This window comes from Myxocyprinus asiaticus, chromosome 46 (genome assembly GCF_019703515.2).
Source record: "Myxocyprinus asiaticus isolate MX2 ecotype Aquarium Trade chromosome 46, UBuf_Myxa_2, whole genome shotgun sequence".
NCBI lineage: Eukaryota > Metazoa > Chordata > Actinopteri > Cypriniformes > Catostomidae > Myxocyprinus > Myxocyprinus asiaticus.
The window spans coordinates 9,270,001-9,295,000 of record NC_059389.1 but is presented as its reverse complement, the minus strand read 5'-3'; the positions used below and the strand labels follow the sequence as shown (position 1 = coordinate 9,295,000).

At 37.9% G+C, this 25,000-nt stretch overlaps 1 protein-coding gene across 9 annotated transcripts in view; it reads right to left on the bottom strand.

Moving 5' to 3' along the window:
* LOC127435888 (A-kinase anchor protein 13-like) overlaps positions 1–25,000 on the bottom strand; it is a 150,001-nt gene that overhangs the window by 20,857 nt on the left and 104,144 nt on the right. For 6 of the 9 annotated variants that reach the window (XM_051689657.1, XM_051689660.1, XM_051689663.1 and 3 more), the window contains 15 exons: positions 24,173–24,356; positions 21,937–22,033; positions 15,096–15,138; positions 14,694–14,808; positions 11,139–11,301; positions 6,345–6,412; positions 5,714–5,780; positions 5,463–5,613; positions 5,132–5,241; positions 4,597–4,743; positions 3,887–4,140; positions 3,646–3,771; positions 1,871–1,988; positions 1,253–1,504; positions 865–941 (listed from right to left, as the gene is read on the bottom strand). In XM_051689657.1, coding sequence (XP_051545617.1) covers positions 865–941; positions 1,253–1,504; positions 1,871–1,988; positions 3,646–3,771; positions 3,887–4,140; positions 4,597–4,743; positions 5,132–5,241; positions 5,463–5,613; positions 5,714–5,780; positions 6,345–6,412; positions 11,139–11,301; positions 14,694–14,808; positions 15,096–15,138; positions 21,937–22,033; positions 24,173–24,356 — 1,972 coding nt within the window. The remainder of the gene's footprint in view (positions 1–864; positions 942–1,252; positions 1,505–1,870; positions 1,989–3,645; positions 3,772–3,886; positions 4,141–4,596; positions 4,744–5,131; positions 5,242–5,462; positions 5,614–5,713; positions 5,781–6,344; positions 6,413–11,138; positions 11,302–14,693; positions 14,809–15,095; positions 15,139–21,936; positions 22,034–24,172; positions 24,357–25,000) is intronic. The other 3 variants (XM_051689659.1, XM_051689665.1, XM_051689662.1) reach the window with 2 other exon arrangements.

Here is a 25,000-nt window from a genome sequence, read left to right as displayed (position 1 = left end):
GCAGGTGTGCATTCCACAGTGATTCGCAACGGTTGATCCTGCTTTTGTTTCGTTTGAAACTATTTTCATTAGTAAGGCCATGTCCATTAATTTCGCTAAGTTTTGGCCTTTCGTCCACACTGAAAGGCTGTTTTTGTCCAGCGAAAATTAGCTTTTCGAAAACGTTCTACTGAGTGGATACATTTGAAAATGCCGTCTTTGCGTTGTAGTGTGGATAGGGAAAACCAAGACATTCAAAAACGATGACGTATTTGTTGTCTTGTGATGCAGTCATGTGATCAATTAAACCCAAAAGAATCATGTTAAGCATCCCATGTTGTAGCGGCGTTGTTCTGCCAGTGATCCACTTTGATAGCGTTGCTAAAGATAAATGTTACTTTGTAAAACCTTCATATTGCTTTCTTTCAAAGGCGACTGGAAGTTTACTCGGAATTCCTGTCCAGCGATGAAACAAGTGGACAATTGCATTTCAGACCATACGTGGAAATGATGTAGGGCCACACTTCTGATCACTTTTTTTCACATGCACAGAAAGGGGATTTAAGCATTTTCAGAAATTTCAGTGTGGAGGAGAAACGTCTGGAAAACGTAAAATGCTCTGGACAGAGAGCGTTTCGAAAAAGAAAACGCTTTTTACAAATTTATACGTATTAATGTGAGAGTTTCTCAATATTAACTTCTTGTTCACAGAACTGTAGTAAAAAAAAAAGTTACAAATGTATAAAAGCTGCACGAAAGTTGCCAATGTTTCTATTAAAACCAGTACTGAAATCTCACCAGAGATTTTACAAAACACAAGTGTATATGCCTTATTAAAGAACGTTTTTCTTGACGTCATGGGCTGAGATTAAATGATAAACATACCAGCGAAGCAAATACGTATTTCTGATCTTTCTCCTGCAGGAAGACAATCACATCTCTCAGCAGAAGGGCCTGGACATCTGGAAAAAACACAACAGACAGAGTTAGAAAAAGACATCCTGTGTATGCTGGTGTGGGTGTATGCTGCAGTGCTGATAGACATGACTATATCTGTCATTGCCAAAGTGTCACAAGATCATGTTTATCCATATACTGTATTTTGAACTGCTAAGAAAAACAGTTCAAATGTGAATAGTTCTTGCCTTTGAAAAACTCACTGCCACAAAGTCATGCTGCTGTGGGTGGTTGCCAAAGTGTTATGTGGTTTCTAGTGTGTTCTGGAGGTTACTTATTATTAGTTTGCCAATAAACAAGTATCACTGGTTCTCACCCTTGAGTCTCCCAGCAGAGTTCTTGAGCTGCAGCGGCCCATCATGAATCATCTTTTGCCCTCGTAACAGATCTTCTCTGGCAAACATCTGTCCACTCTTCATCCTCATGATGGACTTGCTGTCCGTCCGGCTGTACACTTCCTTTAGCCTCTTCTTTTTCTCATGCTCGTTCACTTTATTATCAACAGCAGCAATGACCTCCTTCACCAGCTTCAGACCTTGGGTTAAATCTGCATGGTCCTCCTCATACTCTGTCATAGAGAAAGCAATAGAAATACTTGAGAAAATAACCTGGAGCTTGTATAAAATATCTAAAGCTGACAAACCTCAGAAATTCATAATTTTAGGAAATAAATTTGCGATTCCAATTGAAAAATGCTAGGAATATGTCTGGTTGAGTTTGAATACGGCTTTTTTATTTCGTACATGTACCATTTGACCACACACCCATGCTTAGGGTTTTTAAACATGTTGTTATATAGTTGCAAGTGTAATCTGGGTGGTTGCTAGAGCATTGCTAGGTGGTTACTGGGAGTTTGATAAGCGGCTGCTTTTCAGAGTCAAATGTGGACTTAAAAATAACTAGTATTGTACACTAATACCCTGACTAGACTCACCTTTCGTGTGTTGCAGTATTCTCTGCAGTAACACGGGGTACTTGGTGATTCGTTGTGTGACTAACAATATACACTCGGGAATGCTTAGCCTTCGGACAACAGGGGTGCTCATCTTTTTCTGGAAAACAGAAACAGATGTGAAGCATGGGACTGTTTCCATTTCAGAGTCTGTTCTCTAGTAGAGGAACAGTACAAAGGAAAAAAGAAACACTTTAGGCTAGTTTCACAAACATATATGACTTTCATAAAAATATATATTTATAATTTAAACAGAAAATTTAGAGCAATAAGGGGCAAAGTCAAAATTATTTACAGGGTTACCACACCATTCGATCAATAATATACTTTTCTGTACATATTTTGTTTTATTTTATCATTATTATTATTAATATTATTTTATTCTTATTCTATTTATTCTCCATGCTTTTTTTTTTGTTGTTTTTTTTTTTTTTGGATTTTCTCCCCTTTTCTCCCCAATTTGGAATTCCCAATGTGCTCTAGGTCCTCATGGTGGCGTAGTGACTCACCTCAATCCAGGTGGCGGAGGACGAATCTCAGTTGCCTCCTTGTCTGAGACCGTCAATCTGCGCATCTTATCACATGACTTGAGCGCGTTATCGCGGAGACATAGCGCGTGTGGAGGCTTCACGCTATTCTCTGCTGTATCCACGCACAACTCACCACGTGCCCCACTGAGAGCTAGAACCACATTATAGCGACCACAAGGAGGTTACCCCTTGTGACTCTACCCTCCCTCGCAACTGGGCCAATTTGGTTGCTTAGGAGACCTGGCTGGAGTCACTCAGCACGCCCTTTATTTGAACTCGCGACTCCAGGGGTGGTAGTCAGTGTACTCGCTGAGCTACCCAGGCCCCCTCATGTTTTCGTTTTTAATGTGTGATAATGTTTTACTGTTAATAACACTTTACGTGTTGCTACCGTAATAAAGATATTTCCCATGTGGGGATTAATAAAGCATTTTCTATTCTATTCTATATTTCCATGACTTTTCCACTCAGTGCTTACAAAACGACTGTTTCCTAATCCTTATTTTTTGCACTCACAAATAGCATTTTCTAGCTGCTGAAACATTTTAGATCAGAGCATAATTAGAAAAAAAAAAGCTTACCGGACAAATTGGAAAAAATCCGGTCATCTCATTAAAAACAGCATTAATGGAGGACAAAGCAAACAGATAAACTGCAATTTGCCACATATATTTTCTTTCACAAAAAAATATCAAAATAACAAAAATCATTAGGTTATTATATCATATAATTTCTCACCTAATTTCTTTCTCTTTATTTTTATGACTATTTTCCACATAGCACAGAAGCGTTTTGATGCCGACGTGCAGTAAAATGTGTGCAGCCTTTCTCTACAACTTTAGATGCACATAAGCCTGGTGTCATTCTCCTCCAGAACATGGCAACGCAAAACTGTTTTAATGTGATTCTGAAGAGAGAAACTTCTCACTGTGGGCATGCGAGATGGGAATAACTACTGCTGCTTTTGCCAGTGTGCTGGATATAACCCGCTGTAGTTGCGGATTAGGATTTTGCAAGCTGTCAGGAAAGTTTGACCCTCCGTTGCAGCGAAGTGCCATCATCATTGGGATGGCTTCACGCTGTACACTTGTGGCATCAACTAACGGAGTTGCTGACACTTCGTGTTATATTTTCACTGGACATTAATGGTAATTAACGGATAATGGAAACCCTGCATAGAAATTACAATTTTAAAATATCGTGGGGACCCTGAATTTAGAAGGCTACCTTGACGAAGGCTTGAAAACGCTTGTCTTTGGAGTGAAGCTCCTTGTAGAAGTTCACTGCTTCATTGTGTCTACTACAGAACTTCCCATAGACCTTCTTCATTCTCTCAGCATTGGAACCTGAGAACTAGGGAGAAAGACAGATGAAACATTGTACATTACCAACAATAAATTCTCCAGTCATCACAAATCTAAGTATTTTTACAGATCCAGAGGAATTCTGTCAATGTTCCTGATCCTACCTGAGAGACCAGCAAGTCACCAATCTTTCTGATAACGAAGCCCCCCTCTTCTAGACTCTCTGACCCTGCATCTTTCTTCCTCTCGATCAACTGTGTGAAGAACTGCGTGTGCAAATCCAGAAGATCCTCCATCATGGGGAACATCTTCTCTATGGTTTGTACTTCCAGTTGAACTTCCCTCTGAAGGCCTTTACTGTAAACATCCGCCATGATCTTCAGGGTTCTCACATGATGCATTTCTGTCTGGATGAGCTCTAAAAGAGAAGATCTAAGTTTTAGTTTCCCATTTATATTTGGACTTCAAGTGGCATTGTGTAACCTTAAGATGAAGTTAGCAATTTCTGCAGGATTTCCTCTGAGGGTATGCACAGAAATATATAGTAGTAGTATACCCTTTCTGTACACTCCTTATTCTGAGTTTGGACAATTCACTGAAAAGAACAGTCTCAAAATATCGATTCATTCATGATTCTGGCATTGCTAGTTCTAATTTTCAAACAACCAGAAAAAATATAGGTCAATTATTCAAGAAAATGTTTCTCAGGTCACTCGGAGCACTCATACAGGCACCAGTGTTCTGCACAACTAGCATCGGCAAACTGAATTACAAAAATTATGATGGTTTCTTGAACACTGCCCATATCTGCCATTTGTCAAAACACAGATAGTCCCAAGAAATGCTTCTTGGGAGAGTTAACTCTCATTCTTACCATGGATGACATCTTGCCTCTTGATAACATCCTTCTTAAGCTGTTTAAGATATTTCTTGTCCACTGTGAAGCTCCAAGAATCTGCTTCCAGCTCTTTGGCATCGATTTCAAATTCCCCCATTAACTGACTGTCCATCATCTCCATACCTGCCATTCACAAACACATCACAATACTACTTTTGACTTTTGGACTTTGCACAGTACAGTTCTCTGTTTATATACATGCTAACTGATCAGAGATTGGCTAAATTAGGCCTGTGGAGACTGCCATGCAATAAATTGTTTTTTTCAATGCCTGTCCACTATTGTGGTATAATCTATTTCAGATAAACCTGCCCTTAAACAGCATGTAAAAACAAAATGAGCAGTGGTTGGTTGGTTGCTTTACATGTCAGTCAGATAGTTTGTTTCTGTCTCAGTGTGAGGCTCTAGGCCAGACTGGACCGGACTTTACACCAACTGTCAAAACACCAGTAATGGAAGTATAGCCATTTTTGTGTTGGTAATGATTGAAATACGAGAAGAAGAGTCTTACCCTCATCAGTAAGAGATTCTGTGGACTCGCTGACTTTACTGGTCTTGTGAAGAGAGTCAGTGGACAGGGACAGAAACTTTAGACTCTTCAGAGGAAGGTCTTCCATTTGCCTGAATAACAAAGTGTAAACAATGAGCAGAGGACATAATATACTGAATGCTCTAATGATGAATTAAATACAATTAAAATGGAGTGAATAATTCATAATGGACAACCAAACATCAGCACAAATTAATAAAACCACTAAAAACTACCCAAAAACATATATTTTTAGCTGAAAATAAAAATAATATGTTCTGTTGGTATGTAATCTGCTGGCTTCGACACTAACCCTGCTATGTTGTTAATGGACATGCTCTTTGACAGTGGGTTACTGTTGAAAGACATGACGCTGCTATGACTTTTTCGTGGAGGGGCGAGAGGCGCGGGCTGGTCATCTGGAATGGAGATGGTGGACCATGGACGTTCTCGTGCTGGGAGCGCTAAAAAGGCAAAATATTATATTTAATGGTTGTGCTTTTCAAATATACAAACTGATTGTGAAAATTTATGGAGAAATACATCAATAGGAGAGGAGTTTACTTTTACTTCTTGGGGTGACGGCAGGCATTGAGGCACAATCTGGAATAGTTTGCTGTTGTTTTTGCGGCTGAAAGAAATATTAGAATAAAAAGTATGTTAGAGTTAATGTACAGTCAGCTGGTTATAATAACAAAATAAACCCTGACAGAGCTTGTATCATCATCCTTTAGGTGTTTATTCGTGGATTATCCCGTTTATTGCATGGCGACTTTCCACTTAGTAAATAATCGAATATAAAATATTGATTTAAGTTAAAATTATTTTATTAAGTGAGAAGAAAGGAGTGCTACACCAGGGATGCCAAGGACAACAGTTGCCAGTTTAGTAGTCATTATACAAAAATATTTGACTGCAGAGTGCTGCGTTTGACCAATCAGAATCAAGTGTTCCAGAGAGCAGTGTAATAAATCTTTATAGAATCTTGAAAAAATCCATACATAATTTTTGTACAATCTTTAATCTTAGACTAATATTCAAATAAACTACACATTATTTAGTTATTCATGATGCAATTTGTTTAAAAATAGTTTTGGTCATAAAAGCAATAAAAGAAAGCATATCACAAGTTGAATCACATGCAAGAAAATCCTTGTTCATGACGGTCATATGAGCACAAAGACACAAGAATTACCTTCATTTTTACTTTGGCACAAACAGGAAGATGCTCTCTGCAACCTTTGTGCACTTGTGCATTGCAATCTGAAAACAAAAAGCATCAATTAGCAGTGACTGCACAGATCTCAGATTTCAATGCAATATTATGCTTGTTCTCATTAAAGAGGTAGAATGACCCTTAAAGTTGTGACATATTAATACAGATAATCGATATTTGGACGAAGAGTGGCAATATAAACGCCAATGCTAAGACTATGCCACTTCCCGCAGAATGATGTGAAATTAGTCTCTTCCCGCATGACTTTCCTGCACCCCTGCTCACAGCTAAACAGCTGATGTTTACCTTTAGTTTAGCAACAAAATATCGTATGAGTCATAACCAGTCCCAATCTTTAAAATATGTCAGGAATGCCATGATTGGTAATACTCAACCAGAGAAGGAAAATGCTAAAAACTCAATTTTATAAATCTAAAATGGAAAACCTGAACAATCCAAATGTAACATCTAGTTAATTTACATGATTATAAGATTACATGATTTTGAATTTACAATCTATTTGGAATTATGCAATTTTGATCTGAATGTCAAGATTTAAAAGAATGTAAACAGTATTTCGCACTGATTACCATTGAAAACATACCTGCACAGACGGTTCTTTCACGTTTTCCTGCCAATGCACTTTACACCTTGCACCTCATGACAACTAAACTACAGTATAGTCAGACACACCCAACAGAGATTTACAGCCTTTTAAAATCTAAACCAAACACAACCATCGCAGATTTTGTATGCAATATGTAAAGCCTTAATCAAGTCATGATCTTAGGGAAAAACACACACACACACACACACACATGTACTTTGCCATCTAAATGAGGACATAAAGCCCACACCCTAACACTAAAAGAAAATTTGCTGCATTTCTAGAACAAAAAATAAAACAACACACACAGTATTTGCTTTATGAATCATTTTCTTTTAATGAATGATGTCCCTGAATGTTCCCATAGCACACATGTACACACATACACCCACTACAGCTCTGCAGTAGATACACAACATCTCTCTTGAGTCTATACAATGCAACATTTTCAACTGTTATTGACTTCATAACAAAAGTCGGCCATCATGTTTTCACACAACCAGCATCTTACACCCTGGGCCGTGAAACAAGAGAGACTGCTAGAAGTACAGCAACCTACATGTTCTGAGACACAGAGATAAAGATCTTTTCCCCGCAGATACACTAAGTTTCCCCACTCCCACATACACACCACGCAATGATGGAAAGTAAAATGTTTAAAAGACATGAAAAAGTATTCGTAAACACATTTAACTGGTGTGACAAAATATATTTCCAGTGAAGCTGAATATTCAGCAAGAAATAATGTATGACTGAAATGACTTGATATTACTCATGGGAATTTCATTGGCTCATTAGAATTCAGAGTAAATTATTATTGGTTAATACCCCGTTAAGAACATTGTTATATTTTAATAAATTATTATTATTATATTTTTATGTATGCAGAAAAATGGTTTCAGAGGAGAAAGCAATTATATTTTAATTAAATATTATATAAATACTATATATTTTTTCCAGAACAACATTCACTGGTTAATCATGTATGATAAGACCAGGGACATTTATTTTTAAAAAGTGAACACATTTAATTTGAATTTAATTCTAATTTTCATTTTATATAATTTGTTTCTATAATAATTAGTTATTATATTTTGATGAAAGATTATGATTTTTTTTTTCTCTTAAGATCAACAATAATCATGCACAATTGCATGCAATACAAAAAAAGTCTCAATTTTATATTGTCTTTAAATATTTAGGAACCAGTCTGTTCAGTCACAAAAGAAGTGTGTAAGACTCTGAGACCTAATCAACTGCACAAAAAAAGGTGACTCAAGTATCAGTCACTTTTGGGAAACCAGAGGAAATGATAATGTGTCTGCCAGCATCCTCTGAGGACAATAAATAGAGCGAGTGAGATAGAGAGAAATTTAGAGTGAGTGAGTGAGAGTGAGAGAGCGAGAGAGAGAGTGGAGTGAGAGAGAGAGAGAGAGAGAGAGAGAGAGAGAGAGAGAGAGAGAGGTGGCAGTAGAGCCAATCTAACAGGATGTTCCAGCACTCTGGCTGGTCTCAGCGCAGCTCTGTTTTTCGCCAGCTGTGTGCGGGTGGAGCAACAGAGTGATGCAACAGTGTGTAAGTCCTGACTGGGCAGATAGCCATGATTCTTACCAATCTTTTTTGTTCCTTAGCTCTTTGAAACTGCACTCACACTGAGACGCATATTAGCCGAATTCTCCACACATATGTTTGCTATCAAAAACACACAAATTCTCACACACAACTCTCTTTAGAAACCTGCTCACACTCAAAAAACAAGATGCAACCCGAGGCTTCTTGGCTGAAAAACCACAACAACACGGTGGCCTTTGCTGACTGCATAATAAAACTGGGCATCCGTTTTTAGACATTTTGCAGGTAATCCATGGAATAAACTTATTTAACTTGCTTCCTGTGTGAAGCTCTTGCAACGCAACCATCTGCAAAAAGCACTTTCACAGCAGTAAATGTAACTCTGAAGTGCATGGCTGCACTGCAAATGAGAGTAAAAATGAGGAAGTTCCAAAAAAAAAAAAAAAAAAAAAAAGGTACCACTCATTACAAAATAAATGAAGAGAGTTTAGAATAGTTTATAGAGTAGAGAACAGAATAGAGCAAAGTATAGCAGAGTATAGTATATTTTAATACAACCCCAATTCCAAAATGTTGGGACAGTATGAAAAATGCTAATAAAAACAAAAATGAGTGATTTGTAAATTATATTCACCCATTGCTAATTTGAAAACACTACAACTACACATTATAAAGATGTTTTACCTTGTGAATAAAAAAATAAAAATACATTATGTACAGTAATTTCAAATCAGACGACTGCAACACGCTCAAAAAAAAGTTGAGACAGGGGCAATTTAAGACTAATAAGAATTTGACGAGTTAAAATAACAAGGCAATGTGAAACAGGAGATGTTAAACAGGTGAGGCAATTGTGTCAAAGTACTGTATACTGTATATGCAGCCTCCAAAACAGCCTAGTCCTTCAAGAGCAAGGATCATTCGAGACTTGTAAGTTTCCCAACAGATGCTTCAGCAAATAATCCAGCACTTTGAGAACAATGTTCCCCAAAGACAAATTGGAAGGATTTTGGGCATTTCACCTTCTACAGTGCACAATATAGTTAAAAGATTCAAGGAATCTGGTCAAATCTTGGTATGTTAAAGGGCAAGACAAAAACCACTTCTGAATGCATGTGATCTCTGATCCCTCTGACATCACTGTCTTAAAAAACATCATTCATCTGTAATAGTTATCATGAACATGGGCTTGGGATTACTTTAGTAAACCTTTGTTAGTCAACACCATTCGCCGCTGCATCCATAGATGCAAGTAAAGACTTTACTATGCAAAGCAGAAGCCATACATCAACACTGTCCAGAAGCGCTGCCGACTTCTGTGGACTCGTTCTCATCTTAGATGGAAAGTAGAACACATTTCAAATAGTTTTTGAAAAACACAGCCGTCGTGTTCTACGGCCCAAAGAGGAAAAGGACCATCCAAGCTGTTATCAGCGGCAGGTCCAAAAGCCAGTGTCTGTATGGGCCAGGGGTGTGTCAGTGCCCATGAAATGGGACACTCACACATCTGTGAGGGCACCATTAATGCAGACAGATATGTACAAATTTTGGAGCAGCATACACTGCCATCCAGCACCATTTTTCCAGGGATGTCCCAGCATTTTCAGCAGGACAACTTCAAACCACATACTGGCTGAATAAGCAGAGCGGGTGCTAGATTGGCCAGCCCGCAGTCCTGACCGTCTCCAATTGAGAATGTGTGGCGCATTATGAAGTGCACATAATGGCAACGAAGACCCCATACAATTGTGCAGCTGAAGACCTGCACAATGGATGAATGGGGGAAAATTCCACTTTTTAAACTTAAACTTGTGTCTTCAGTGCCCAAATGCTTAATAAGTGTTATTAGAAGAAATGGGGATGTTTCACAGTGATAAACACTCGACTTGTGTGTGTTGCAATCATCTGATTTGAATTACTGTACATAAAAAAAAACAATGAAATTCACAAGGTAAAACATCATATAATGTTTAGTTGTATTGCTTTCAAATATAGCACAGGGTGAATATAATTTACAAATCACTCCTTTTTCTTTTACTGTCATTTTTCATACTGTCCCAACTTTTTTGGAATTGGGGTTGTAAATATTGTTTTTCCTTTTACTGCTATTACTGTTTATACTGATACTTTGGCATTATTGTACGTACAACTTATGCCATTGAAGTCCTTTGAAATTAGTAGCCTACAAAGTAAAGCGTATAGATTAAAGAGTAGAATGGAGTGTAAAAGAGAAGACTAGACTAAAGTGGAAAGTAGAGTAGAATAGAGTACAGAATAGTTGTTATATGGTAAATAAAGTGGAGTAGAGTGTACAGATAAGAGAAGAGTACAGAATAGAATATAGTGTGTTGAGTAGAGTTTATAGATAAGAGAGTACATAATGCAGAGTATAGAGTATGTAGTAGAGTTCAGTGTAGTGTATAGAGTAGAGAGTAGAACAGAGTAGAAAATAGTGTCAAGAGTAAACAACTATAGAGCAGAGTGAAAAGTGAAGAGTAGAATAGAGTACAGAAGAGTAAAGCGAGGGAGGAGACTAGAGGAGAGAAGAGAAAAGAAGAGAGAAGAGAAGAGATGTGATGAGAAGGAGCTCTTACTGGTGCAGAGGAAAGCATCTTTAGTGTTGATTGGTTTGTTGCATTGGTGGCAGCGGATTGAAGGTACTGTGGTGATGGCAGTAAAGAGGTGCCCACTTGAGGCCCTCTTCTCCTTGTCTTTGGCATCTCGCTCTCGCTCCTTATTCTTCTCTTTATCCTTCTCCTACAAAATAACACACACAAAAACAGTGAAACAATCTCTCTCATCTCTCATGTGGGTGTAGATGTGTACTGTAGCTGCAGTATCTGGCAGACAGCCAGTGTTGTGCATTAGTCTCTCCATTACAGCCAGGTCTCGGCCCGGATGTGAGATTAAAAGGGAACGGGGCACATCCATCATAAAACTAACAGCGTCAGTTGACCAGTGAGTGCTGAGTATCCATCAGAAGAACCTCATCAGCTGAGAGCAAATCATTACCTTCATTCATATTCCTATCAACAGCCAGCAGGGATGCAACACTTTCAGCCACATCCCAACATCTCCTGCTTGATTCATCCATCCATCCCCTCTTTTCTACCCATTTTTTCTTTTCCTCTTCTTTTGAATGTTCTTTTTTCAATTTCAATTTCAATTTGAAAGTACTTACGATTGTTTTTACATACAATATTGCCAAAGCATTAATACACAAAATAATACACATAATAATAATACATTATTAATGAATATTAATAATAATAACAACAACAACTATCTTTTGAATATTCTATCTTTATTTCATTCTATCTATCTCTGAATGCCTATTTCTTTCTTTTTTGCAGATGTTCTTTTTTCATTCAAATGAAATAAAAATCTTTCTCTCACTCTTTCTTTGTTTCTTATACATCTTTCATAGAATTACAGAATTAGATGTTTTCATCCATCCATCCATCCACTGTTGAATGAATGAATGAATGAATGAATGAATGAATATCTATCCATCTATCCATACGAATGTCTATCCATCCATCCATCCATACCACCCACACATCCATCCATACACCCATCCATCGCCTCTTCTTTATTTATTTCTTTTCCTTCTTTTGTTTTGAATTTTATTTTCTCTTATTTCTTTCCTTTTCTTTCAAATGTTATATCTTTATTTCTATCTATATCTGTTGAATGCATCTTTCTCTCTTTTTTCAAATGTTCTTTTTTAATTTGAATGTTCTATCTTTTTCTTTCTCTCTTTTTACATCTTTTATAGAATTACATAATTAGATGTTTTCATCCATCCACCCATCCACTGTTAAATATATATCCATCCATCCAAATAATTTAACTATCCATCCATGCACTGTTGATTGCTTTTTTCTTTTTTTCTTGTTTCTTTGACACACTGCTTAAAGTCTCAAAACCAATCTTCTCACTTTATTACAGTGATGCACCTGAAGTAAAGATAACAATCAACTCTAGTGGAACCACACACCAAAAAATAAATGCCACTGATTGAGACATTTTTTGGTTCCCAGAGCTTCTAAAACACATTCAAATGACAAAATCCTGTCTGATCAGCTCTTATACCAAGCAGTCCTCTAGCAAACTTATGACCACATACAAGCCACAACTAAAACAAGACAATGTTGTCAGCATTCACTTAAATAAATAAAAAGAATTAAAAAAAAATCCAGATTAACTTTTAGTATCCAATACCTGCTACAATACTAATATTTTTACACAAGTGCATTAAACTAGTAGTATGCCAGTTGGTATGGATTAGTGGCTTAATATCATATAAAAACTAATTTGGCAAAAAAAACATTTAGGAAGGAAGAGGGTCAAAGTGCACTTCCCAAAAACTATAAACATGCCCAAGCAATGAACAACAGCAATAATTCAAGCAATTCATAACAGGGTCGAAACAACAATCTCAGGAAACAGGCTACCAGAAATAAGTTGTCAAACCCCTCAAATAACACAATTTACCTTTGAAATCACAACCCCAAACACAGTACGTGAAGACAAAATCAACAATGGCATATTTCGATACACCGATTTGGACTTTGGTAACGTCAACTGTTTACCAAATCAGAAACGTACCTCAACAAGCCCCCCAACATTCTTGATCTTTAAAGACCGACCCTGCGGTAAAAACCTACGACACAGCGTAGACATCCCAGATGCAGGTAGCCAGTGAGCGTTCAGACCTGAAGGTACAATGAATGTGGCCGTTTGTTTTTCTACAAACACACACAAGTTCCCATGATGACGAGCACCCGAGCCAGCCAAAGGAAGAGACTTACAAAGTTAACACACTGGAGCAGTTTCTTTCTGTCTTCGCTCACATTGGGGTTGAGCTTAAAGACACAGCACACTTCCTTTAACCATAAACCCTCCCTTGTACACAAAACGGCATTCAAACAATGTTGCAGTGAACAACCTGAACATCCTTTCAAGGTTTATTTCACAAAAATGACTGGCTGTACATTATCCTTCCCTTAAACACATATGGTAGCCCAGCTGGTCTTACGTGGACAATCAAAGTGTATCATGAAGGTTACGTCAGCAATCATTTCTCTAAAATTGTGAGGTCACTGATTTTAACATGGGTTTGTTTTCATAGAATCGCAGGAGTACTGAAACAGCACACAGACACCACAGCTTGTCTCTGCATCCTGTTCAACTTCCCTACTTTGAGCTCATGTACGACAGACCTACAGTGCACAAGGTTGCCTGTGCGACAGCATGCTGTGCAGCGCAAGAGTAAATGTTTCGTCAGTGTGGGGTATGCTAAGAACGTTCACACCATCAGCAATGCCTCCATGTTATAGGAACTGCAGGCAGAAAACCGCCAAGTTAAAAAGAAGATGCATGATGTCATATCCAAGAGTACCATTAGCTCAGCAGGTCATGTGCCAACCTTGTTCAAAACACTTATTTTCCTGCACCAATAAGATATGAGGCTTCAGACAGGTTCGAACAGAGGAAATGTACTGGTTTTCAACCAAAAATAATCTTAATTTACCTACAGCCGAATCATATTAAAAGTGTTTTGAAGAAAATGCAAGTGGTGCTTTCCCATGCAAAACTTGTCACCTTGATGTTAGGGTACTGTGGGTGGTTGCAAGGTCTTTGCTATATTGTTGCTAGGGTGTTCTACATACTACTTACTGGCTCAAGTCAAAAGAGCCCACACTTCAAGTCTATATGATATCACTAAGAGCGCATGTGTCGAATGCATACATATAAGCTCACGTTCAAAAGAGTATTCTTTGAAAGGCTAAGGCACTTGACTGTGCGTGAGCTGGAACAGCAAACAGAAAAATTAAGTATATCCCTTAAACGTACAAAAACACCACTCACATCTAGGACATGGCCATTCTAATTTGTAAACAAACTCTTGGAAAAATGTACTATGGCTTACTATTGTAACATTAACTGCAATAGCTATGGTATAGTGGAAATGTCAATTTTCTAAATCAATTAGCCATGGTATTGGCCATCTAACAACTGTAGTGTTGTTTTACCAATGGTTGCTATGGCCGTATTAGATATACAATAGGTAAATTATGGTTCCTTAGCTAGACCTAAATCTGTGGTACTATAGCTTGCGATAAACCGATTTGTCACACACCAACCTTGTTCTTCTTGCTCATTTTGCTCTTGAGGTAACTGAAGGTCCTGCTCACTTTGGTTCCTCCACCTTTAAATTCACTGTCACTCCGCAAGGGACCCGGATCCTCCTCAGATATACTAAATGAGACAAAAAGTGATGTGTAAGATGGAAATTTGACATTTTCAGATCCACAGCTTTGCAGTACACTCATTCAATCACATTGAGCTGTGATGCTCATCCGGGCAATGTGGGCTCTCAACAATGAGGTCACATTATCCCATCTTCATAATTTTCAGGGCCCTCTTTACTATACGGATCCAAAGTGGCAGAAAGGCCAAAAATGAAATTATAGAAATTGGACATTAGTGAGTTAGCATGTAGCCAATTAGCATGCCTCAAATGAAATGCTAAGTATGAGTTTTACCTGTATTCTAACGATCCTGATGTCCCAATGAAAGAGCCCAATCCTGAAACGAGAGAAGAACGAACGGATTAAACCAAAGAGTACAGTGGATACAGGACTGCCTGTAACTGAATAAAACAAATGAGACCATAGAAAAACAAAATAAATTGTAAAGCACACCGTTATGATAAGACAAAAGAAATTACACAACAGTATTTATGACGTGAAAAGGCTGTGAAGCACTGCTCTGTAGAAAACAAAGTGAGCAATTTTTCGAGCCAAATGCCAAATTTTTCATGGAACTTAACATTTAAAAAAGCTTCAAGAAATGCTTAGGCATTATTTTGCAACCACAAAAGCTTAAAAGGTAAATATTAAATGACTGGGAAGGACTGTAGGCCTGCTACACAAATTAAATTCATAACCATTGGGATACTGTATACTGTATATGAATATTAAATCTGAATATCATGTACGGTCTTGCATCCCAATGGTTATGACACACACACACAGATGGCCAAAAGTTTGGAATAATGGAAATTGGTACTTTAATTCACCAAAGTGGCATTCAACTGATCACAAAGTATAGTTAGGACATTACTGATGTAAAAAAACAGCACCATCACTATTTGAAAATTGTTTTTTTTTATCAAATCTAGACAGGCCCCATTTCCAGCAGCCATCACTCCAACACCATATCCTTGAGTAATCATGCTAAATTGCTAATTTGGAACTAGAAAATCACTTGCCATTATATCAAACACAGCTGAAAGCTATTTGGTTCATAAATGAAGCTTAACATTGTCTTTGTGTTTGTTTTTGAGTTGCCACAGTATGCAATAGACTGGCATGTCTTAAGGTCAATATTAGGTCAAAAATGGCAAAAAAAAAAAACTTTCTCTAGAAACTCGTCAGTCAATCATTTTTTTGGAGGAATGAAGGCTATACAATGCTTGAAATTGCCAAAAAACTGAAGATTTAATACAAAGGTGTACACTACAGTCTTCAAAGACAAAGGACAACTGGCTCTAACAAGGACAGAAAGAGATGTGGAAGGCCAGATGTACAACTAAACAAGAGGATAAGTACATCAGAGTCTCTAGTTTGAGAAATAGACGCCTCACATGTCCTCAGCTGACAGCTTCATTGAATTCTACCCACTCAACACCAGTTTCATGTTCAACAGTAAAGAGAAGACTCAGGGGTGCAGGCCTTATGGGAAGAATTGCAAAGAAAAAGCCACTTTTGAAACAGAAAAACAAAAAGAAAAGGTTAGAGTGGGCAAAGAAACACAGACATTGGACAACAGATAATTGGAAAAGAGTGTTATGGATCTTAAACCCTTTGAGCTTTTGTGGGATCAGCTAGACTGTAAGGTGCGTGAGAAGTGCCCGACAAGACAGCCACATATATGGCACGTTACAGGAAGTGTGGGGTGAAATGTCATCTGAGTATCTGGACAAACTGACAGCTAAAATGCCAAGGACCTGCAAAGATGTCAAAAAGTTTTCAAGTTGTAATAGTAGTTTTTCACATTATTAATGTCCTGACTATATATTGTGATCAGCTGAATGCCACTTTGGTGAATAAAAGTACCAATTTCTTTCCATAAGAGCAAAATCTGTACATTATTCCAAACTTCTGGCCGCCAATGTGTGTGTGTGTGTGTGTGTGTGTGTATATATATATATATATATATATATGATTTAGGCCAATAATGTTTTTGTACCTTATAAGATCTGCCAAACAAAATCTAAGATGTAAAAACACTGTACAAACCTGCCATAAAGTTATTTTAGACAGTTTTGGGATTCTTTGCAAACTATTTGTTTTGAATCGTCATGCTAACGTGACAGCCAGGGATTTGTATTCTTTTTTTGCCATCTTGCAAAAGTATTGCATTTTTGTTTTGGTTTTTACAAAAAGGCACTCTATCCCTTAAACAGCTGTAAAGTCTAATAGCAGTCCTATGAAATGTGTTTATGTGGATCTGAATGACACGGAGAGAGATGGAGCCAACAGAAAGAAATTAGACAGACGTGGCAATGTCTCACTTGAGAGACCTGTGATCCGTGACGGAGTAATGCAATAAATTAAGTGTTACTAAAGACTTCAGCAAAAGTATGCATTTACTTCTGTCATCTTAAAGGTGAAAAGCCCAGTTTTTTCGATGTTAAAATACTTACTCCTATACCAGCTTAATGTGGATAAACAACTTTAAGCAAGCCAAGCCATGGGGCAGGACTAGTTTTGCATAGCCAGACCTATGACTGCAGCATAGGTCTGAGATCTATAGCTGTTTCAATTGGCCAAGAACCGCCCATTTAGACAGGAAAAGGATTAGGGTTAGTTAGGTGGGTTAGGCAAATTATGTGATTATTTAGTCGACAAAAGCGCTCATTGTATCAACACAGAACCTTGTGAACACGAAGCGGCTTCCAGACAGACTGATAAAGCGTCCTGTGTGTGTCTCCTCACGGAAGTTCCATCAAACCAGCCAGTCAGATTTGCCCTAAATTGTTCAAGAAAGCCTTTTCCAGTTTTGTGTGCTATAAGCATCAGACGGTTAGTACACAGACTGTGGGCATGCCGTCTGAGGCTGAGACTAGGGCAAGACTATCTGTTTTTGTCAGAACAAATGGCAGACATCGGAAGCGTTCTGGAAACCTGTTTGAAAACGGTTATTTTTGCAATTCTGTTTGGCACCGCTTGTGTAGCTAGAAGCATTTACATTCAAGTGCTTGCATAGTTTTTTTTATTTAGTTTTTTTATAACGCGATCAAACAAGTGATTGTGCAATAGCAAATGCATGAGCCAAAAACAAGTCATCATACACAAAGTTCATCTAAGTTATTGCTTTGAGAATTTCACAAACCCATCTCATTATTTTACCACTTTAGTCTTTGTATTAATTTTCTACCTTTTTTTTTTTGTGCATGTAACAAAACCCGTTGGTTATACATATGTATCATACAGTTTTTCTCAGTTGCTAACACACCAAAATTGGTAGTGTAAACCATTCTAACAAAACCATTTTGCCAATTCCCAGCAGAAAGACCATGTACCCCAGTCTATAAACACTATTTACCCTTTTTGCCACATTTCTCTGGTCCATTCACACTTCTTTCCAAAAGTCTAAACACACCTATCACTTTAAGACACAATTGTCACCATGTTGTCATTTAGAAAACACTACCGTTCAATAAGTAAACTCAAACCAATACAATTCAAACACCCTTAAACAATTGTCCATGTGTAAGCACTAACGACCAAAATTACTCAACAAGCAATCAGGAGACTGGAATGAATAAAAGGGCAACAGGTAAGCTCACCTGTGTTTCGGAATCATGGATGCAAACATCAGAGAACGAGGCAGAGGAATGGTAAGAATGAGAGGAGGTGGAGAAGGGAGAAGCAGAGGAAGAGGAAGAACAACAACAATCCGATCTACTGTAGTGGACCATGCTGTTGTAAATGGTATGACAATGATGGAAGCTGGGCTGAGAGTACAGCCAAACCTGAGCCGTTTCAGTGTTGCATCGATTGTCCAGACTTTCAAGGATGAAAACAGGTACTATACTATGAAGTTGTACTTTTCTGTACTATACGTACCATGAAACTATATGCATTACAGTAGCAGAAGCAGACAATACAAGAAAATGACATGAAGTTGAGGATTTATATTGTCAATAATGTGTGACAATGTCAAACAATGTTGTTTGTTTGCAGAATTGGATGACAACCAGTTGTTGGTGGTAGACCAAGCATATTTTCTGAGGCCCAAGTCAATGCCATTGTGAACATGGTTGTGGTAAACAACCTCATACACCTCAGAGAAATCCAGACAATGACATTTTCCAAAATATACAGAGTCAGCATTTCAACAATTGATTGCATCCTTCGGTGCAACCATATGCACATGAAACAATTTGTACCAGGTTCCATTTGAGAGGAACTAAGGAGAGTGAAAGAGCTGCATTTCCAATATGTCCAGGCATGTGTTTACATGTATTCCATTTGTGTGTAAATATCAACTACTGTACTGTGAAGGCTACAGATAACGTAGCCTTAAACGATAATGTTAATGATATAGTTTTCTTGGCTTACTGTAACAATACTGGATTGGCTGTATTGAAATGTAATGTAATCAAATCTCATACAGACAATACTCCAGCTTGATGCCAGTGACACCTTGCATGAGTTCATCTTTGTGCATGAGGCAGGATTCAACCTCACAAAGCGAACGAAGAGGGTGCAACATTATTGCCCAACATGCTCTCGTGGACATCCCTGGGCAGCGTGGGGATAATGTTACACTTTGTGCAGCCATCAGCATCCATGGACTCCTTCACCGCCATGCTACTCTTGGCCCATATAACACTCAACGTCTTCTGACTTTTCTGGATGGCCTATGGGAAGCTCTTTTCCAACATGCCCAGAGAGAAGTGCAGCCTTGTTATGTTGTTGTTTGGGACAACGTATGATTCCACCATGCTGTTCTGGCCCGGAACTGGTTCAGGAATGATCCAAGATTCACAAATGTGTTCCTCCCACCATACTCCCCTTTCCTCAATCTGCTAGAGGAGTTCTTCTCAGCATGGTGGTAGAAGGTCTATGACAGAAATCCCTATGTACAGAACAACCTTCTCCAAGACATGGAGGAAGATTGTGGGGACATTGCTGTGGAGTCCTGTCAGGGATGGCTCAGGCATTCCAGGATATTTTTCCCCCACTGTTTGGCTAGGGAAAACATAGCCTGTGATGTTAATGAAAATCTCTGTCCTGACCCTGGTCGAAGACAGGATGCTGATCCAGAATGAACTGTTATTGCTATTACAGTACTGTAGCGTACTCTAACCCTCTAACCTAGGTGAAAATGCTCTATGTTTCTTTCCTTGTTTTCTTAGCCTTCTTTGTTCTCAGCAAATTCCATTTTGGCGAATATGTGTTGGTGACTTACATTACATTACTGTGACCACTACAGTGACAAGCATGATTGTTCAACAAGCAATTGCAGTACTGTACTGTAGAATGTTTGAATGGAAAATAAACATCCTGTAAGGAGGACAATTGTAGTATGTGTGTGATTGTGTGATTCACATCATGTCACACTCATGGACTGGAACATATCTGAAATTCAGGGACACGTTATAGTTATTGGTTCATGAAAACTATGAAATAGTTTTTTCAATTCCTCCCAGCAGTGTGTAAATGGTATTCAGAAGGTTTTTGATGGTTTTGTGTGTAATTCGAATGCAAAGTTTGGTTTCTACGACAGATAATATGGTTTTGACTACAATGTTTACTCTTGGGTCAAAAGTCAAGGGTTTGGCCAAAATGGTGTGAGTATCAAGACGTGTGTTTAGGGTTTTGAGAAAACGTAGTATACATTCAAGAAATGTTTGTTAGCAATCGAGAAAAACTGTAAATCAATAACTCTCAGCATAAAAATTAATCACTCAACATTACATGGAACAATAGAATTACAGGATAAGATTGTTTAGAAACAGATCAATTCTTGGCCTTGTATCAATAACTTAGTGACACAGGGAAGGTAGGGGACACACTTAAAATTAAGCAGGGGGTCGAGCAGGGTCCACGCCAGGCATTGTGGGATATTTTTTTACTTACTGACTGCCTCCTCCTCATCACTGGATGAAGAGCCAATAGAAAAGACAGTTTTAGATTTGGGGAGCATGGGCGTGACGCTGAAGGAGAAGGAGATTCGTCGCTTGGGTCGTGGTCGTCCAGTCACTGGTGGGTTCCATTATGACATGGGCAAAAAAGATCAAAGCAGGCGTTATAATAAAATTTAGGGTGCTAATGAGCGTGCAAGTTGACTCCCAGTAAATGTCCACTCCCTAAAAGGAATAGTTCACCTAAAAATGACTTTACTTCTTATGCAGAATACCAAAGGAGATGTGTTAATGACTATCGCAGTCCATCTTTTCAATACAATTGCAGTTGATTGAGACTAAGTTTAAGTCACTTTTGAATAAGTCAAGTCACTTTTGAAAGTTATTTTACAGTGAAAATCTTGACATCCATTGTGTGCTCATGAGCACTTAGAGAAGCTTTTTCACAATGGCATGCATATTCACATGAGAACTTGCGTTGTTTAACACTAAAAAGAGTGCAAGTTTTCACATGTACCTTTCTCATTGCACTCATGGAAGCGTTGTTTCTTACCACAACCTATCATATACCTTCAGAAAACCTGGAATATGATGCACAAGCTGCATGGACTTCTTTTAAGATACTTTTGGAGGGAGTCGCTATCAACAGCCACTGTACTGAATAGAGGGCAAACAATATTTATCCTTTAGTTTTTTGCACAAAAAAAGAAAGTCATACGCGTTTTGAATGACATGAGGAGGAGTAAATTACGATTGAATTTTATTTTTGGGTGAACTACTTTTTGAAGTGACACCAAAGTGAAGTGGAAAAGGGAACCATGGGAGCCACAGCATACAATCCCAGTTGAGACAAGACAACGGAATATTTAGCACAGTCAAAATTCCATGATGGCCAATAAGGTGTTAGATAGTTGGGGTATGGCTGACAGGAAGTGAGTGGTCAGTGCGTGACCATATATGACCAAAGGTTCCACTATTCAAGTTACCAAAGAGGCATGGAACAAGGGATTTGAAGGGATAGAGAAAGAGAGAGACCGACCGACAGAGAATAGAGACTCTGAAACTCTGCAACATCTGAATTTTGGAGACTTTTTAAGCTAAGCTTATACAATCATTTCTTATGTGCAACTGGACAAAGATCAGTGCTGCAGAGCCCAGAGAGAGTGAGAGAGTGAGAGAGAGATGGAGACAAGTACAGATATCCTAGTGTGGGTGTTTAAACTCACCATCCAGGTCCTTATGACTGATGGCCAACATTGAGACAGACTTGGTGAGAATTGGGTGTGCGGGCTGGACACATCTCCATCCAGACTGTACAGACTTCTGAAAAGAGCGAACATGACAATTCAGTTAACCAAACGGAGTTAATCAGTAAGAATATCAAACTCCAAACAGTAATCTAAATGAAACTTCATTCATTCAGATTTAAACTGTGCTATTCATAGATTACTATACACTTCTGCTGAACACAAACAAAGGTTTTCAGAAGAATATCTCAGCTCTGTAGGTCCTTTCAATGCAAGTGACAAGACCTTTGAAGCTCCAAAGAAATCACATAAAAGCAACACAAAAGTAATCCACAAGACTCCAGTGGTTTAATATATGTCTTCTGAAGCAATGCAATCACTTTGGGTGAGAAACAGATCAATATTTCAATCCTTTTGTACTATAAATCTCCATTTTCATTTTCACTTTCAGAATGTGAAAGTGGATATTTTATAGTAAAAAGGACTTAAATATTTATCCGTTTCTCACCCACACCTGTCATATCGCTTCTGAAGTCATGGATTTAATCACTGGAGTCGTATGGATTACTTTTATGCTGCTTTTATGTGATTTTAGGAGCTTGAAATATCTGGTCACCATTCACTTGCATTGTACAGACCTACAGAGCTGAGATATTCTTCTAAAAATCTTTGTTTGTGTTCAGCAGAAGAAAGAAAGTCCATACACTTCGGGGATTGCATGAGGGTGAGTAAATGATGAGAGAATTTTCATTTTTCAAGAGTATCTTGCTTTGTTCACGCTGCACACAATTCTGATATTTTTTTTTTCCAGATCCAATACTGACTGCTCTCACGATTACATTGCAGAAAATCAGATCTGATTTTTCAAGTGAAGGAGTCATTACTCTATATATAAATACATGTTGCATCCTGAATGATGACAGAATACTACATGAATTCTGATCTGACAGTTCAGACTGTAGCAGATTTCAAAATCTAAACAGATTTCAAACCACACAAGATTGTGCGTTTCATTCCACTAGATGGCAGCAAGCACTAGAAAAAATAATTTCATCACATTCAACCACAATATACAGATCTGAAATGTAGGTGGTGCTCTAACCCATTTTAGCCCTCATAGATGTGCTAGTCCATAGACATTCAGTCTACTTTTAAGTTCATGCACTACCTTCATTGTTTCATTGAATATCTAAGCCTCTGAGTGGACTAGAAGCTCAATCTAGCGCAATCTATCATTAAAAATCTGAGATATCCCCTTTGCGATGATATATAATATTTTATCATCAATAGTCGAAAACATATTTTTCTGATGATTTGTTTAGCATGCTTTTCCTGCTGGATGGCATATTGTGTTCTGGACATCTAAGATAAAACATAAGATTTTTCCACAAAGCAAGCTCACAGACAAGTAAAAAATGGCTAATTTTTAGAAAACTGCCTAAGGTAAGAGCAGATACACGTTTCTGGGTACTTGGGCTACAATGATCAGCAATGATCTTATAGAAATCATATTCCACTTTGTAATTCTTTTGAATATCTTTCAAACTGTGGAATTAGGGTGACAAAATTTTTTTTAATAAAAATAACTGTATAGTCACATTCCTGAGAATGAGAGCTTTCATCTGATATATGACTTGTCCATTTAAGTGCTATGTGAAAGACTTTTCATATTAATATTACTTACCCATTACCTCTAGGGGGCTCTAATTTGCGACGCAAATGTTTTCAGGCCTTCTTTTGTTATTTTATGTAACAAATGATTTCAAATGATACCTCACATGCCTGACTTATGTATACGGGGACTTCAACGTTTTAAACGTAAACTTTTTTCACAAAATAGCTCCCCCCTTTGGATCCGCCAGCTGGTCAAATTTTTTTTTATTGGGGAAAGATAATACATTTTTGCCCATTACCTTGATTTCGCTCTGCATCTAAACAACTCTACCAGCATTTTGCCAGGTCATCCAGTGTGCACATTTATTTACATATATTCATTTAGTAGAGGCTTTTATCCAAAGCGCATGAACTGTGCAGATGCCTGTTTACATTTTGACATCAAAACCAGATAATAACTCGATGATCTCAAACTTTACATTATCGGCTTGTTGGAATAAACTGATTTTTGATAGTTATCAGCTGTTGTGTTAAACAGAAATGATAACAAGCTCATTGTGAACAAAGCCAAAACAGTGACCATAACTAGACTGTAGCTTACCTGACTGTCCAAACTACTACAGTCGCCTAGGTCTGATTCCTGTTCCTCTTCGGTCAGAGACACCAGTGAGCCTCTCTCCTCCCTGTCCAGCTTTGACGGACAGTTCGGTTCCTGGCTAGTCTCAACGTGCTGGATAAGGAGTTTCCTTCCATCCTTCTCCGCTGCAAGTCCTTCAAGGCTATAACTGTGTAAAAAAAAATGGTGACAGCCTAATTAAAGCAAGCATTCATGGCAGCAAATTATCAACCACAGATGGGAAAATACAAGCACAAACACACTGAATAACCAAAGACCTTTAACCTTGTTGTGGGGAACGTGCAAACTCACGCAAGTCACAACTACTAGACACACAAAGTCATTCAGGAACTGTATTAACCACACACAAATACAAACATGCACAAACAAAATGACAAAGATCATTTAATATATTAGCACATTATGACAATAAAGGCTTGATCTCAGCTTGTGAAACATGGCCAGCTAAAAGTGACGCATCATAATCCTCTGACTCATGCTATATGACATCCCTTGATGTTTGTTTTGATGCAAAATCATTCAACATCTAAATCGAAATCAAGGTAATGGGCAAAAATGTATCATCTTTGACTAAAACAAAAGATTTTGCAGAGGCCCGCCTAAGTACTGACGCTTTTCAAAGCCACATTTCACACCATGCATGAATGTCATTGCATTCGATTTCTGAGATCACTTATTTTCACGAAAAATAGCACAAGCACACTTTAAGCACATTATTTAAGGTTTAGAAAGTTTTACATTTATCAAACAATATATATATATATATATATATACACTGTTAAAAATTGAGAC